Source organism: Pteronotus mesoamericanus, unplaced genomic scaffold (genome assembly GCF_021234165.1).
Source record: "Pteronotus mesoamericanus isolate MK-2021 breed Mesoamerican mustached bat unplaced genomic scaffold, CSHL_Meso_final contig_22, whole genome shotgun sequence".
Classification (NCBI taxonomy): domain Eukaryota; kingdom Metazoa; phylum Chordata; class Mammalia; order Chiroptera; family Mormoopidae; genus Pteronotus; species Pteronotus mesoamericanus.
In genome coordinates, this window is record NW_026555090.1 from 6,292,783 (window position 1) to 6,310,030 (window position 17,248).

At 50.0% G+C, this 17,248-nt stretch overlaps 1 protein-coding gene across 6 annotated transcripts in view; it reads right to left on the bottom strand.

The window, feature by feature from the left end:
• Positions 1-17,248, bottom strand: part of ARHGAP44 (Rho GTPase activating protein 44) — a 176,896-nt gene that overhangs the window by 23,773 nt on the left and 135,875 nt on the right. For all 6 annotated transcript variants that reach the window (XM_054571223.1, XM_054571221.1, XM_054571224.1 and 3 more), the window contains exons 10-16: positions 17,012-17,139; positions 12,845-12,956; positions 12,328-12,409; positions 5,699-5,779; positions 3,023-3,136; positions 2,266-2,357; positions 319-499 (exon numbers count right to left, since the gene is read on the bottom strand). In XM_054571223.1, coding sequence (XP_054427198.1) covers positions 319-499; positions 2,266-2,357; positions 3,023-3,136; positions 5,699-5,779; positions 12,328-12,409; positions 12,845-12,956; positions 17,012-17,139 — 790 coding nt within the window. The remainder of the gene's footprint in view (positions 1-318; positions 500-2,265; positions 2,358-3,022; positions 3,137-5,698; positions 5,780-12,327; positions 12,410-12,844; positions 12,957-17,011; positions 17,140-17,248) is intronic.

Below are 17,248 nucleotides of genomic sequence, written 5' to 3' on the forward strand. Positions count from 1 at the left end.
TACACACACACACGTATATATATATGTTAACTCCCCTTGTTGACCAACGTTTCTTTCCTTCTGGGAGAACTGAGCAGTCTGGGGACAGCAGGCAGCTCGGAAGGCTCCATGTCCCCCCGACCTACTGCTGGGGGCACGCGCCGAGCGGCTCCCCCCAGGAGCACAGATGAGAGTGCAAGACTAGGGAGCAGTTTAAGTGCCGCAAGCCACCTAACTGCTGCTGGGCAGGGCGGCCTTCCTGCCAGTCTGGTGTTCTGTTACACCTCGGCCCCTCCCTTCTCCACTCCCCAAAGCTGAGAAAGGGACGCCAGCTCATACCCATCCTTTTTGTAAAACTCCAGCATCATATTATCCGTGGCAACGCTGAGGGGCCGGCGGGCCTGCTCGGGCTGGCGCCGGTCGGCGGGGTCCATGTCTGGGGAGGGCATTGAGCTGTAGTTGGCGTTGTGGTTCACGTGCACCGGACTCCCGTAGTTCCCTGTGATGTTGAACTCGATCTCTGTGGGGAAGAAAGACAGGGTGTACATGCTCTGTTGGGCCATCACACCCATCCTGGGCAGGGCAGAGAGGAGCGGGCTGGCCTCTCCTTTATGCTCCACCCGCAGGAAACTGTGTTCAGTGTTAGGTCATCTGTTGGTATCAATGCATCTTAATATAACTCATCATGATAGTAATATGATAGCTTACCTATCATATTAATATTATGGGCGTGTAATAATGCAATTTCCATTTGTGATTAAAAAAACAAACTTAATTAAATGGAAATGGGAGTATTTCCTGAAAAAAGACAAAATCAGCTACCTTCAACCTCATGGTTAAGAGGGAAACACCAGAGCATCTTAATCAGATCAGGGAAAAGAGCAAGGCCCACTTTTGCCACTGTTAACTGGCTGCCGGAGTAGTGCTAGCCAACGGAATCAGTCCAGATGGAAAGTGAGAGGCAGCGTTGTGACTTGTAAGTGATAACGTCTTCCTGGAAAACTGAGACGGATTAGCAATGGAGACTTCTCTGAGGTCATGTCGAATGGATCTGTGGAGACCCTCACCCCATCCTTTCCTAGTCATCATCTGTTCATCTGCGATGGTAATGACCTAGCTCATCCACGGCACGTGCAGAAGTCATTATGCCTTCAACTCCTTTCTCCTTCATTTCTTTATCCTGATTCCTTGCCCTTACCTGGCCTTATGTGGTTTGTTAGAACTCTCATGAGATCAGCAGTTAAGAGCTTTTCAGAGTCCGAACACATGATGCAAAATAAAGGCAATCAAACTCCTAATGTGTTAGATCAGCACTGATTGATTGCCTCTGAGAGAGAGAGCACATAAATATTAACATTAAATGCCCTTAACATTAACTAAATGTAAGGCAGGGTACCCTTTTTTTAGAAGGGAACACAGAATTTGAGGTAACAACTGCTGTCTCTTCAAAGCCGGCACCGCTGAGTCATACGCTTGTGCAATGGTGTCCCCGTGGCTAAGAGAACATTTATGAAAATCCACCTGAGGTAGCTGCCTCTAAAGTCTGATCTTGAACCAAGTACAAAAAAAGAATCTCATCACCTGTGACCCCCACCTTCACAGGCTGACGGGAGCTCAGAGGACACAGCTGAGAGAGCAAAGGACGGCACCTGAGTGATCCGCAGACCTGGACAGAAGTCCCCTGCATCCCCAGTCTAGCCTCCCTCTGCAGCAGAAAGCAGAGGACAGCTCTTTCCTTTCTGCATCAGCATCTGAAGGTGCACAGATTTAAAGAAACCATGGTGTGGATGTTAAACCCATCAAATCCATGGACGTGGCTTGTATAGGCTGTGCACAACCTCAGGCCAGAAAGTAGGAAACTGCCGTGACCCTGCCCATACCTGAGGGCAGGCGCGCCCGTGTGTAGGGGGATTACAAACAAACAAGCACCTTGGCTGCTGTGGCTCAGTGGTTGGGTGTCATCTCGCAAACCAAAAAGGTCGCTGGTTCAACTTCTGGTCAGAGCACAGGTCTGGGCTGTGGGTTTGGTCCCCAGCCGGGGCGTGTAAGGAAGGCAGCCAATTGATGTTCCTCTCTCACATCCATGTTTCTCTCCCTCTTTTTCTCCCTCCCTCACCCTCTTTCTAAAATAAATAAATAATGTTTAAAAAATAAAATGTTAATTCTAAAAAAGCCCCAACAAGACAGACAGACACCTTTAGGCAGCAGGACTTGGTTTCAAAGGCGCAGAACTGCCAATGACACCTCTGCAGCCACCCCGCTCCCACAACGGGTGCCACCGCGTACCCCCGGGGAAGAACCAGTCCGCGTGCTGGATGATGGGCTCGATGATCCCGACGATCTGCAGGGAGACGGTGGTCATCATCTCCGTGATGTTCCTGCAGGCACAGAGCGGAGGAGCGCGGCGTGGGGCCAAGGCCGAAGCACCACGGCCCCGCAGCGCGGGGAGCCGCCCCGGCCTGGAAGCCTGCGGACCCAGGTCTGAGAGCAGTCCTTCTCTTGAGAAGAAGAGGCTCCCCTTTCTGAACCCCTTGTTCCCATCTACAGAATGAAGGCAACCACAGAAGTCCTCCTCACAGGAGACGTGCAAGGATACGAGGGAGTCCCACAAATCGGCAGGTACGAAGCGCCTTGCAGTGGGCGGTATGATTCTCTTCACTGCTAGTCTCATCCTCTCTATGACTCTGTCCTCTCTGCTGAGACTGCCCTCTGTCCCCCTGGATCCTGACGCTGGGGCGTGAGCTCTTCACAGTGTCTTAGGACAGCCTCAGAGCGCTCGCCTTGCCTGGCCCCTCGCGTCCCCCCCTCCCCTGAAACTGCCTTAGATTAGCTCAGAGGACACCCTCTGAGCAGACCTGCCCCTCTGAGACCATCAGGGGAAAGGCCTGAAGAATCCGGGGCCTCCTCCCGAGACTAAGAAGGGAGCAGGCCCCGAAAGAAGTAAGACCTGAGAAAAACGAGCCGGTGGCTTTCTGGGCCCTGGCCAGCCCTTCGCTGCCGGCAGCCCTATGGTGCCCAGGTGCCCGTGCCTCTCTGCACTCACCCTTCCGCTTGCGGCCATAGGAGGTTGGGTCCTAAGACGATTGCCATGTTACTGGGAGTCATCTTGTTTACATCTTGATATTCTGACAACTTGGATAAGAATTTGATCAAGTATCTGAAAGAAAGAGGGCTAATTTTAACCAAAGAGCTCAACGTTGGCCATGCTCCCCCAGCACTGGGTAGAAATTCCTCTCATGTAGCAAATCTTACTGACAAGGAGACTCGCACATTCTGCAATATGATGAAAACGCATCACATGTCAGGACACAAAAATGCTCCAAAAACAAACTCAGATCTCACTCTGCTCGATGTCAACATCTGGCCAGAGAAATTCTCCATCTTTCCTTGGGACTTAGTATAAAATGACCTAAAGTTCCTTCTTCATTTCAAACTTCTGTCACCTGCCATCTTCCTTATGTGCAGAAGTGAGAAGCAAAGCGTCTAGGTGTCATTGGTCAGGACATTTACAGGTTAGGAGGGGCAGCCCCTGGTCCCTTTGGAGCCCCCTCAATGGGGCTTTCTGGAGAGATCCAAGGAAGGAAAAGTTATCGACTTAGCATGTGACCCAGCAATTCCATCCCTAGGGACATGTCCAGGAGAAGCAGATCCTCGGAAGCTTGCAGTGTTACTCATGACAGTCAAAAAGTGAAGACCACTCCGATGTCCCTCAGGGATGGACCGCACACATAAAATGCGGTCCATCCGTACGATGGACTATTATTCAGACATAAAGAGGGATGAAGCTCTGACACAGGCTGCCACACGGGTGAACCCTGAAACATCATACTGAGGAGCAGAAGACCACATGCTGCGGGACAGCCTTCCTGTGAAATACCCAGCACAGGGAAACCTGCGGAGGCAGAGACAGGACGTGCACGGGCGGCTGCTGGGGGCGGGGCTCGGGGACACTGGTGGCTGCGTACGGGGACAGGGTGTCTTTTTGAGGTGATGAAAATGTTTTAAAATTAGATAGTGGTGATAGTTGCATAACTCTACAATCATACAAAATACCCCCACCAAATCGTACACTTTAAAAGGGTACAACAGTGTGTGCATTATATCTCAATAAAGCTATTATTAAAAAAAAAAAAAAAAGAACCAGTGTAAAAGCTACTCACAAACCGAGTGCGAAAAGTAGCACTGGCAAATCACACTGAAAACCTGCCAGGCTCTGACATGGCCCTTAGGGCATGTGCTTTCTCTGGGGCCTGCAGCTACACGCAGCGGCGATTCTGATGGCACTGCTTGAATCGCCTCTTTCAGCCCAGCAGAAAGTCCAGGCTCAGGGGCTGACCACGTAGCCTCTAGGCTGGATCTGTCTAACTCTGTCCACAGCCTCTCCTGACTGTGTCTCCCTTTCTGAGAGGCCACAGGCAACGGGGCCAGAACGTGGGACCTCAGCTGACAGTCGAGCCACAGCTCCCTGGTCCTCAGCTGTAGACGGCAACACTGAACGTGTTATACTGATCTGAGTCTCACTCTTTGGATTTTTTAAAAAAATTGTGGTAAATACATATGAGTCCCCATTTTAACCATTTTTAAGTATATAGTTCAGTAGCATTAAGTACTTTCATACATATAGGCAACTATCACCACTGTCCATCTGCGGAACTTCCCAACACCCCAAACTAAAACTCTGTACCCATTTGACGATACCCTCCCATCTCCCCCTCCCCACCCCAGCCCCCGGAAACCACCGTTCTACTTTCTGTCTCTACGCGTGAGACTATTCTAGGTGCCTCACGTGAGTGACTGGCTTTTTTCACTCAGCATAATGCCCTAAGGTTCCACGCTGTAGCATGGGTCATCATTTCCTTCTCTTTTCAGGTTGAATGTTGCATTGCTTGTGTATTTTGTTGACCCATTTATCCACTGAGGGACATTTGGGTTGTTTGCATCTCTTGGCTATTGTGAACAGTGCTGCTACAAACATGGGTGTACAAATATCAAGTCTTTGCTTTCTAATCTTGCAGCTATAGAGCCAGATGTGGAATTGCCGGGTGAAGTGGTAATTCTATGTTTAATTTTAATTTTTTGAGGATCTGCCTCACCATCCCTCTTGGGATTCTTTACAGGAAAACAGAAAGAATCAGGCAGATGGTGACAGCAGCTGAAGCCGAAAATCTGTATCTAAAGAAACAGCGAGAAGAGGCGCGGGGCCCGGAGCAGTGCTGGCGAGACATGGAGGCGGAGGCGAGGAAGCAGAGGGTGCGAAGGGGCAGCTGCCGAGGAGAGGAGGGATCTGCACAGGAGCTCAGGTGGTCGCAAGAGAAGTGAGAGACAGGCGTATTTAAAATAGCTGGCGAATGGCAGAGCACTAGAGAATATTCTCCCGGCCTCTTCTGCAGGACCAGCTCAAGGACACACCTACCCACTCCAGCTCCCGGTTTGGTTAGCTTCTCCCAGGTGTCCATGAATGCCTTTGCAATAAATCCCCAATATCTTGAAGTCACTTGCACTAACCTTGGCTTCCTTCACATCAAATACCTTAACTGAATTAGCCAATGGCTAGTTAGGCAACCTCCAAAGTCATCTACTCTGTATCCTCATCTGCAAAATGGTAGTTAGCAATCTTCACAGGGTTGTTTGCAGTTGAAAAGCGACCACGACCTTTAGCAAGGAAAATATGTGTCTGGGGCTCGAAGAACAGACTCACGTGTCCCCAGTGTCTACGTACCGAATGTTGTTGTGGTTGGCCTTGGGCAACTTTTCACAAGCATTCCACAGAGCCTGAAGCCTCTTGTCTTGCTCCTGGATGCTGAGGAATTAACAGGAAAAGCCACTGGTTGAGCATGACTCAATGAAGCCTCACCAGCAGTCATATTAACCCGTCATTGTAATATTTGAGAATAAGAAGCCAACCACGAGACTGACCATATCAGCAAGCTATTATTACTCAAATGATTTGATTACTCTTATCTTCCCCTCTGTGTTCTCTTTCTGTCTTGTCCTGTGCTATTTTAACAAAACTTCCCCTGCCCACGTCTCATGTCCCAGGGTAGCAGGTTGGGGCAGGAGGACGGAGGCCGGACACCTGCGCTCTGGAGTAGGCTGGGCCATGGTGTTCTCAGGAGGGCGATTCTGGCACAGGAACCAGGATACATGGTACCAGGCAGGATACACATACCCTCCAGGGGCAGAAAGAAGTCCTTGCGTCTCCTTGGTCCCAGGCCACGGAGCGCTGAGGCATCAGGATCATTATTTGCTATTTCCTGTTGGAGTTCCCCCTTTACCAGTGGGTGGGAAGATGTCTCTCATAGAGAACCTGAAACAGCAGGCTGTCCTCCCCTCCTCTAGCTTTAGATCAGCAAGGTCACGGAGACATTCAGTAACTAAAAGGGACAGTTTCCATCAAAGGACATGTTCTCCCTTATCTTCACCCCCAAGCCCACATTGGCAGTTCACCCACCTTCACACCACGGTGGCACTGACTGTCCAGTTCAACAACTATTGTCTAATAGACATTCAGCCAATCCCTCTGCATAAGTAAATTTTATGAACAGAAATATGATCTTTCAAGACATGACTCAGAGATGGATCATTCCCATGAACAAAGCATACTCTACTCTACAAAAATATTTGTTTTAAGGGTTTCTTTATTTATAAGCCCTCTGAGAATTAAAACCAAAAGTTACTCATAGGATTACATTTTTAAAGTATTTTGCATGAAAATCTCCAAGAAGGCTGGCATGGTGAGGAAGGCCTGAGCCCCAGGAAACCAGATAGGAAAGCCCCGGCTGGGTGAGGCGCCAGCTCTGACCGTGAGCCAGGGCCCCGGGTTGGGGGGGGCGGGGGGTGGCGGCCGCCGCCTACACGCCGGCTCCAGAGGTCCTCCCACAGATCCTGACCACAGCAAGAAAAACTCCTTCCCTCACTTTCTTCAGTGGGCCTTCTGCTAGGAAACCGATGGGAAAACCAAACCTCCCACTAGAAATGGCAAGGTCACAGCTCATACTTGTCAAGTAGTCAGATCTGACCAGAGCTTGGCCAAGGATGGTTTTCTGTCGGGAGGTCATGGAGAACCAGCTCCATCCTGGCCGTGCCCCAGTGCCAATGAGTTAATCTCTGTGAGCCTCACTGTCCTCATTGTAAATGGGGTTAATAAGAGAACCTGCCCTGTAGCGTCCGTGTGAGTGGTTTAAAGGAGAACCGTACAAAGCGCTTGCTCACGATCAATGTCGGTCTTTGCAGCCCCTGCAGTTGTCTCCACTTTCGCCTCTGCCAGCAGCTGGGGCGTCTCTTGCGGCACCGAGCCCCATCTGCAGTCCTGCTCCTCAATCCTTTCCCAGGTGCAGAGGCAGATGCTGCGAAGGCCTTGCATTCAGTACAACCCAGCAGACACACACTGAGCACTTCCTGCGTGGCAGGCACTGTCCTGAGGGCTGGGAAGCTGCGGTCAACCAGGAGGGCGTCACTCTCAAAGCTCACAGTGTGATCGGCTACCCAGACGCAGCTGTCAGCCAGGCAGTCAGGATGACCACGGGGGATGGGACCGACCACGGCTGCTGGCCGCTTCACCTCGGCTTGTCAGAGAGGCTTCTTTGAGGTTACATTTCAGGTGGGGCCCCAATGACCAGAAGCAGCCCTCGGGCAAAGCGCAAAGGTAAGGGCTCATCCATCCGGACCTACGACTGCAGCGTCAGTCCTGCCCGCATCCTCCGTCAGGTGTCCCTGGGCTAGCCTGAACCTCTATCCTGCGACTCCAGCATGGAAGCACGCAATTGACGTGGGTCGCTGAGTGGCGCCCTTTGAGTCAGGGGCCGCCTCGCACTGTCCTGACGACCCCCAGATGCGGCCCCTGCTGGTTCCCTGGCTTTCCCTCCTGCTCCTGGACACCCCTCCCACGGAGGAGCTGGCTGTGCTATGCGCCTCAGCCTGACGTGAATCCGATTAGGGCTAGTGCAGCTCCTCGGGGAGATTCCTCTCATCAAAGGCCAGTGGTTATCATCCAAACAGCCTTGGGGGTTTTGAAACAAGGAGCCCAGGCCAATTAAATCAGAATCTTCGGGGAAAAAAGGTCCAGGCACTGATATCTTTTAAAAGCTCCTCAGGAGACTGATGTCCACAGAGGGCTGGAAGTGGCCGTTCTCAGCAAAATTGCTTTCTTTAGAGGCTGTAACCTTAAAGGCAGCCACCATTATCCCTGGGGTGTTTAAGGCATCACACGCATACCCTCCAGGGACAGAACAAGTCACTGCGTTTCCCTTGTTCCAAGACACTGAGCTCAGAGGCACCAGGATCATTATTTCCTATTTCCACTGGAAACCCACCTTTACCAACGAGGTAGGAGGTCCTTCCAGTCAAAAAGGCAGCATATGTAAACACGGTACTCACCTCTTCGCACAACTATATTGAAATTATAACTAAACTACAGAACAGCCATCATTCAGAACTGTCAGAAATTGAACTGCCTGGAAGTCCTACAACTAGGGAATTAAAGAAACCACATTAAGACTGGTAGGAGGGTGGAGACGGGGACAGGCTAGTCCCACAGCCATGTGGGGAGGATAAAAATTGGGAAGGATATCTTGGGAGTGAGGGGTCCAAGTCCCACTCGAAGTGCCCCAGCCCAGGGTTCCAGTGCCAGAAAGGTAAGTTTCCATAACTTCTGGCTGTAAAAACCAGTAGGGATTGAGACTGTGGAAGACAGAAACTTCTGGAGTCCCAAGCAGTTCTTCTTAAAAGGCCTGTGCATAGACTTACTTGCACACACTTCCTCTGAGCTCCTGCATGAGGGCAGCAGATTGAAAAGCACCAGAAACATCCATGAAGAAATAAGAGCTGGTGGGCAGCTTTCTCCCAGACAGAAGTGCTAGCAGATGCCATTGTTCCTTTTCTGAGCCGTAGTCCAACAGAGCCACAGAGCCAGCAGGCAGGCACCACATCTGAGACTCCATCAACCTGGTTCAAACTGTTTGACCCACCCTGGCAATTCCCTAAGGTCCTGTCCCAGCCAACTATTGGGCTCCCCCATGCTGTTTTCAGTTGCTTTTTCATACAAATGGCCTGGCTTGGCCCATGCTTCTGGTTTTCCTAAATTCTCTCAGACAAGCAGCATCTGGCTTCAGCAAGCACCATACCTCTCACTAAGTTTCCCCAGGCCCAGCACTAGCAGCAGCCAGCTCTGGTTAACAGCTTGGCCTCGCATGGGCACCTCCAAGCCCAGCACAACTAGCAGCCATCTGCAGATCACTTTGTAGCTTATGCTGTGTGACCCTGCACAGAACACAGGTGACAGCTAACCTTGGATGTGCCAACAGCAATCAAGGCTCAACTACAACAAGAGTTTGTACACAGCCCACATGGGGACACACCTTGAGTACCCAACTTGGGTAATAGGGGAGGCTGTGCCACTGGACCCTACAGGATGCCTACTACATTAGGCCACTCTACCAAGCTTGGAAGACATAGCAGCTCTACCTAAAACATAGGAACAAACACAGGGAGGCTGTCAAAATGAGAAGACAAAGAAACATGGCCCAAATGAAAGAACAGAACAAAGCTCAAGAAAAAGGACTAAACAAAATGGAGACAAGTAATCTACCAGATGCAGAGTTCAAAACATTGGTTATAAGGATGCTCAATGACCTTAAAGAGGACCTCAACAGCATAAAAAATATCCAGTCAGAAACAAAGGGTATGTTAATTGAAATGAAGAACAATTTATAGGGAATCAGCAGTAGAATGGAAGGAGCCAAGATGCAAACACCCAATCAGAACAGCAAAAAAAAAAAAAAAAAAGAATCCAAAAAATGAGGAAGTGGAAGGAGACTTTGGGCCAAATTCAAGCACAGCAACATTCCCATAATGAGGTGCTGGAAGGAGAAGAGAAAGAGCAAAAAATTGGAAATGTATTTGAAAAAATAATGACAGAAAACTTCCCTAACTTCCCTAACTTGGTGAAGGAAATACATATACAAGTCCAGGAACCACAGAGAGTCCGAAACAAGATGAACTCGAAGAGGCCCACACCAAACACATCATAATTAAAATTCCAAAGGTGAACGACAAAGAGAGAATCTTAAAATCAGCAACAAAAAAACAGTTAGTTACCTACAAGGGAGCTTCCATAGGACTGTCAGCTGATTTCTCAGAAGAAATTTTGCAGGCTAGAAGGGTTTGGCAAGAAATATTCAAAGTGATGACAAGCAAGCACCTACAACTAGAATCATTCTATCCAGCAAAGCTATCATTTAGAATTGAAGGGCAGATAAAGAGCTTCCCAGACAAGAAAAAGCTAAAGGAGTTCATCACCATCAAGGCAGTATTATATGAAATGTTAAACGGTCTTCTTTAAGAAGATCAGAAATATGCACAATAAATACACCTATCAACAACTGAATCTGAAAAACAAACAAACAAGTAGAACAGAAGGAATCATAGGCACAGAGGACGTTTTGATGGTGACAGATGGGAGGGGTGTTGGGGAATAGGCAAAAAAGGTGAAGGGGTTAATCAGTACAGATTGGTACTTACAGAACAGTGATGGGGCTGTAAAATATAGCATAGGGAATAGGGTAGCCAAAGAACACATGTTCTATGCATGACCCATGGACATGGACAATGATGGGGGGATTGCCTGAGGGAGTAGGGGGTACTGGATGGAGCAGGGCAAAGGGGGAACACTGGGACAACAGTAAGAGCATAAACAATAAAACATAATTAAAAACAAATGAGGCAGGAGGATGTCTCTCAGAGAGATCCTGAAACAGCAGGCCATCCTCCCCTTCTCTAGCGTCATATCAGCAAGGTCACTGAGACATTCAATAGCTAAAAGGGACAGTTTCCATCAAAGGACACATTCCCACTTATCTTCATCCCCAGGCCCACAGCACTTTTCTAGAGAGGCCTCGAGGGCCATGATCAAACACATGGGTTCTTGAGCCACACTCCTGGATCCAGATCCTCATTCTCTCATGGATCAGAGGGCAAGTAACCTGCCTTTGCACATCAGCCCCATGACTCAACTTCCCCACCTGTAACATTGGGGCAATTGCACCGCCCACTCTGTAGTGTGGTCATGAAATTAGATGAGTTAAAAACATTCAATGAGCTTAAAACAATGTGAAGTCTCAAGGAATGATATCACTGATGATTATTGGCGTCATCACGGAACTCAACACTTGTTCTCCAAAACAAGACATATGAACACCATACATCCAGCCAGACTTTTAAAAATGCATAACCTCCCTTATGTCATGAGACAAAACCATGTGATACAATATAATTGGAGCTCCTTTTCTCTAAACTGACACACACTGGCGGGCTGCACTTCTAAGTCAGCTGGGCTGTCTTTTGGCCCCCAGCTCTTACAGAAGCAGGTACATACACCCGTGCTCTTTCTGACACTAAGATGGATGCTCCTTATGACTCAGCCTCATGGCAAGAGACCTCTAGCAATCAAGTCCTCTCTCAGGTGCCTAGCTGAGCCCTGCTCTCATAACATGCTCTCCCCCCCTTCATCTCTTTTTCCTGCATTGTCTCTACTATCTATTTTCCGGAACCAATTCTCCTGTGTCCTCACTAGCTGTGCCCATTCACTAATACCTAGGCCTCCAAATAGCAGCACCTACTGAAGATAGTGCTTACTTCCACTATCTTCACTAACACTAACACTTTGGCCAACACTAACACATGCCTCAAGTGAGGAAAGAAGCAGGAATCAGAAAGAAACCTACCCTCTGGAGCCACAACCAATGACATGGCTGTGGCTTTGCCTGCTGCTTATATTTCCTCTCTTCCCAGCACATGACGAAGCTCAGAGGTTGTTCCTGTCCCCTCCCCATGGAGGCTGCTCCCTCAGCTCATCTTTAGGAGGCAGAAGCAGGTCCTCTGCCCAGATGTTGTGTTTCAATAGTAGTTATTAATTGTTGTTAAAATATGTTTAACTCTCACAGCTAGGGTAAAGACCCCTGTGATCATTCCCTGACCTACTGCTCTCCAAAGGGAACAGAGTATCATGTATGTCCTAATTAACTAGCTTTATTTAACTCAATAATAGATCACAATAGTTTTTCACATGAGCATGAATAGCTCTAGCTATTCTTTAACCACTGCAGAGTATGCCACACAGTAGATATACCAGAGGTTATTTAGCCACTCCCATATCCCCATTTGCTATTCCAGGTAAAGATGCAATCCACATTCTTGTATATGCCTCTTTGGGCATGTGTATAAGCATGACACATGTTTCTGCTTGCCAGGAAATGGAGTTGCTAGATCACAGGTTACATGCTTTCATAATTTCAATACATACTTCCACATAAACTTCAACCCACAAGACACTCCAAAATGTGGTATACTCACTTGGAAGCCTGAATCCACTCGTCATAGAGTTCAAAGGTCATAAGAGGTTCTGGCAACTCTCGGAGGTAAGATTTCAAAGCTCCTGGGCATGAATATACAATAGTGGCCATGAGCCACTTTGACATGGCAGAGACAGGTTTCCCCAGCCAGCATCACCCATGTGGGTTATGTCTAGGATGGGTTCCCTGATCCAGACAACAAAGTCAAATGGTGGCTCTCACGTGAGTGGATCTGAGGCTCTGGCATGGCAATGGGACCTGGGCTGACAATTGCACTGGCCTCCCACCTCTTATTTCCCACTTTTATGTCACCTTCTGTTGGCACACTGGGGACACCTTCCCCCAAGGGGTTACAGCAACCAGGCCCAATACTGGGCCTTGAGTGGACACACCTAAAACATGTCAGGAAGCCACGGGCTCGAGTGTCTGTGATGTGGCACACACCCTCCATGCTCACCCCTTCCCTGTGAGCCTCTATGGCATAAGGGACACCGTGCTAAGGGGCTGTGGGCGCCCACCTGCAATTGCATGGGGGTCTGCGGAGTACTCCTGCACGTCCACCACGCAGCAGTCCAGGGCAGCTTTCAGCTTCTTCAGCTTGGAGGCAGACGGGGCTACTCGGAAGAGTCCCTACCAAGAGGACAGAGGGTCAGTGGACAGCCCTGTAACTCACCGTCACGAAGGCAAACCCAACGAAGTCAGGAGGCCTGCCCACTCCTTCCCTCCCAATTCTCCTAGACGCACTTTCCCAGCACCATTTTTCAACAGCGTAGCTGCTTGTTTGCTAAACATTCTTATAGAGCTGGGACTGGGCCTCACCCGCTGTTGTGTCCCCAGAGCCTTGTATGGGTGACTCATTGTTCTGTTTCAGTATTTGTAAAAAAAAAAAAAAAAAAGAAAAACTTGGGCACTCAGATTTCTTGTTTTTGTGTATTTAAGATACATTTTGGAGAATAATTTGACTGAGACCTGGTTAGATTTGGGGGGGTCCTAGGAACTTGGATGTGAAAAGATCTCCAGGATATGTGTGTGTGCGCGTGCACGCGCACGCGCATGTGTTGGGAGGGGCTGGGCGATGAGGCTGTGTCCTCCGGGGAGGGCAGACGGGGAGCTTGAGAGGGGGTGATGCCCCCTGCAGCCCCCTATGCTCTATTCTTAGTGTTCCTCTTGAGTTACTCTCATCTTTTCCAAGAGAATCACTCCACCTTGCAGAACAAAAGTGAACGAGCACACATCATAGCCGTGGAGGAAGGGCCACGGCATTTGGTGACGGACACCACCAAAGAGAAGGGAGTGGAGTCGTCACACACGAGCTTCAGAGTCCTGACCGTGTAGCTGAGAGGACTGTTTCAGTGAGAGATGCAGAAAAACTGGAAGGAGAATGTGACTGTTCACATTGCTAGTGAGTCCACGTTTGGGGGTTTCAGAGAAAAACCCGCACGGAAATACTGAATACGTGGCAGCAAACATGGGAGTGGAGCCCAGGGGAGGGGTGAGGGTCCCGAATCCTCACGGAGGTTGAGGCAAAGGTCCAGGAGAGGATGGAGACACCCCAGGAAAGATTAGAGGGAGCAGAGGGCAGGGCTATGGGGTGCCGAACAGGTCATTGCGATGTCATCGACAGGGGCAAGGGGCAAAAGGGAGTGCAGCAGGCACTAGTTTCAAGGGTGGCTCCAGCTGTAACGTCACAGGCGGCGACATGGCCAAGGAGGCCAGGCTGAGGCCTGGGACTGGGCCACCTGGGGGCCTCCGGGGTCACCAGGGGTAGGTTTGGCCAGTAGTGGGAACAGAAGTGGCAGTGCAGGAGGCAGAGGAGCGAGCGGCGCTAAGGGCACACAGTCAGAAACGCGGGGAGTTACCTTAGGACGTCAGGTAGCACAAAACACAAGACCAAAGAGCTCAGGGAGGGAGTATGAGCCTGTGGTTGGGCTGAAAGAAGACTTTTTTCTTCTAGGCTACGGGAGACCTGAGTATACGTGTTACTAAAGGAAAAGAGCTGATGCAAAGTAGGGAAAAGTGCAAGTGAGAGCATGAACGTCTGGCGAGAGGCAGCAGGGCTGGAAGGGTCCAGGGACAAGGCGGGAGATGCCACACTCTCCGACGCCTGTTCTTCAGAAACTAGCTCACACTTACTAGAAATTTAAAGATACTGATCAGTTAGTTTTATTAGTATGTAATAATGTTCTAGTTCTACTTAAAAACATTCCCTATTTTCTAGAGAAACTTGCTGAAGTATTATAGATGCAATGATATCATGTCTGGGATTGGCTTCAAAATCTTCAAAGCAGGGGCGGGGGCAGGAAATGGGGGTGCAGATGAAACAAGACTGACCACGAGCTAGGGATGAGGCTGACTGTCCTGTCTTTAAGTGGGTCACTTTTTCCATAATTAAAAAATGATGGGGAGAGAAAAGGCCCAGATCACCTTCCTCTATGAAGCTGTTCTTCAGGCATTGTAAAACTCTTTCCATCTTATGACTGAGAGCACATGGGAAATGTGCCTGGCACTAACATGTGGTTAAAAACAACAACAACAAACTATTCTCATCCCCTTGGAACAGCCAGCACCCAGAGCAGGCCTGACACAGGGAAAGCGACACACGCGTTAGGACATCCGCCGGCTTCCTTCTCTTCTGAAGCCCTCCCCGTTTGCCCCATGTGACGCAGTGCTGACTTAAAGGCTGTTTTGGATGAATCGGATTTATCTGATAGATGAGACTCATCTCCCCTAAAAGGCTCATAAGCCCCCTTCTTACTCTTTTATACTTTGCTCAGTAATAAGTGCACAGCATGCCCTAAGGAACTATTGATCCGCTGGTCAGATCGCAGGAAGGTGAAGTGAAGATTTTAAAACAGCCACTAGAAGAAACCAAAGATAAGTTCTATCTCCCAGGAAAGATTTACATGGTAATAAAAACAGCAGTCACCGATTTCTCATAGACCTTTCATACATGTGGCGCTTAAGAACTATTTCCTAATGTTGCAGTCATATATTTAGGATTTCTATAAAGGAGTTTATGATCAAAAAGACTAAAAGATCTATTTTTTACTTTTATTGAATTTATTGAGGTGACATTGGTAAATAAAATGATGTAGGTTTCGGGGGTACAATTCTATGATTCATCACCTGTGTGTTGTGTTCACCACCCCAAGTCAAGTCTCCTTCCACCACCACTTAGTCTCCCTTTACCCTCCTCCATCTCCCCCACCCCCTTCCCCTCTGACAATCACCATGCTGTTGTCCGTGTTTATGAGTTTTGCTTTGTTTTTCGCTTAATCCTCTCATCTTCTTTCACCCAGCTCTCCATCCCCCTTCCCTCTGAGGGCTGTCAGTCTGTCCTCTGCATCTATGAATCTGTTTCTCTTTTGTTCATTAGATTCCACATATGGGTGAAATCATACGGTACTTGTCTTTCTTGGACTGTCTTATTTCACTTAGCATATTGCTCTCCAGCTCCATTCATACTGTTGCAAAGGGTGAGATTTCCTTTTTTATGGCTGAATAGTATTCCATTGTGTAAACGTACTACAGCTTTTTTATCCACTCATCTAGCAATGGGCACTTGGGCTGCTTCCAAATCTTGGCTGTTGTAAATAATGCTGCAGTGACCATAGGGAATGCATATATTCTAAAAGTTCCATTTTTAAAATCAGGGAACTTACAAAGAAGGAGGAGGAGGAGGAAGAGGAGGGAGAGGAAGCAAGAGAAGATTGCCAAGGTCATTTTAAACATGAAGAATGGATGGCCAGGGTGTGGCTCTAAGTTCCTCGTGGCCAGCGGTGCCACCGTCCCCCTGAAGGGAAGGCTCAGAGGAGAGAGCAGGGCCCCTTTGCGTTCTGCAGGAGAGAAGGCTGTGCGCCACCTGACCGTGTCTGGGTTCGTGGGGGCCACAGTGGGGATGGTAACAGCAGTGAAGACCTGTGGTCCGTGCCTCATGGAAGAGGGCACCTGCAAGGGGCCCTGCTCGGGGCTGGGCCTTGCTGTACGCAGACCCACCTCCCCCTGCATCCCACAAGGCAGCAGCATCGTCACACTTGTGTCTAACCCACCTCCTCCTGCACCCCGCACTCCAGCGGCATCGTCACGCACGCCCCAGACCCACCTCCTCCTGCACCCCGCACTCCAGCGGCATCGTCACGCACGCCCCAGACCCACCTCCTCCTGCACCCCGCACTCCAGCGGCATCGTCACGCACGCCCCAGACCCACCTCCTCCTGCATCCCGCACTCCAGCGGCATCGTCACGCACGCCCCAGACCCACCTCCTCCTGCACCCCGCACTCCAGCGGCATCGTCACGCACGCCCCAGACCCACCTCCTCCTGCACCCCGCACTCCAGCGGCATCGTCACGCACGCCCCAGACCCACCTCCTCCTGCACCCCGCACTCCAGCGGCATCGTCACGCACGCCCCAGACCCACCTCCTCCTGCACCCCGCACTCCAGCGGCATCGTCACGCACGCCCCAGACCCACCTCCTCCTGCACCCCGCACTCCAGCAGCATCGTCACACTTGTGTCTAACCCACCTCCTCCTGCACCCCGCACTCCAGCGGCATCGTCACGCACGCCCCAGACCCACCTCCTCCTGCATCCCGCACTCCAGCGGCATCGTCACGCACGCCCCAGACCCACCTCCTCCTGCACCCCGCACTCCAGCGGCATCGTCACGCACGCCCCAGACCCACCTCCTCCTGCATCCCGCACTCCAGCAGCATCGTCACACAGGCCTCAATGGGGAAGGCAATCTCCCGGCCGCTGATCGTGAGGTGCTCCTCCAGCGGTTTCCCAAAGGAAGGCTTCTCCACCCAGGCCTCTGAGGGGGTGGAGCAAGTAGGGAGTCAATGAAAAGGGTTGGTGAAGGTCACTCATGCTGGAATGGGTCTTTCCTCTTATCATACAGACTATCCTAAGACTACGAAGGA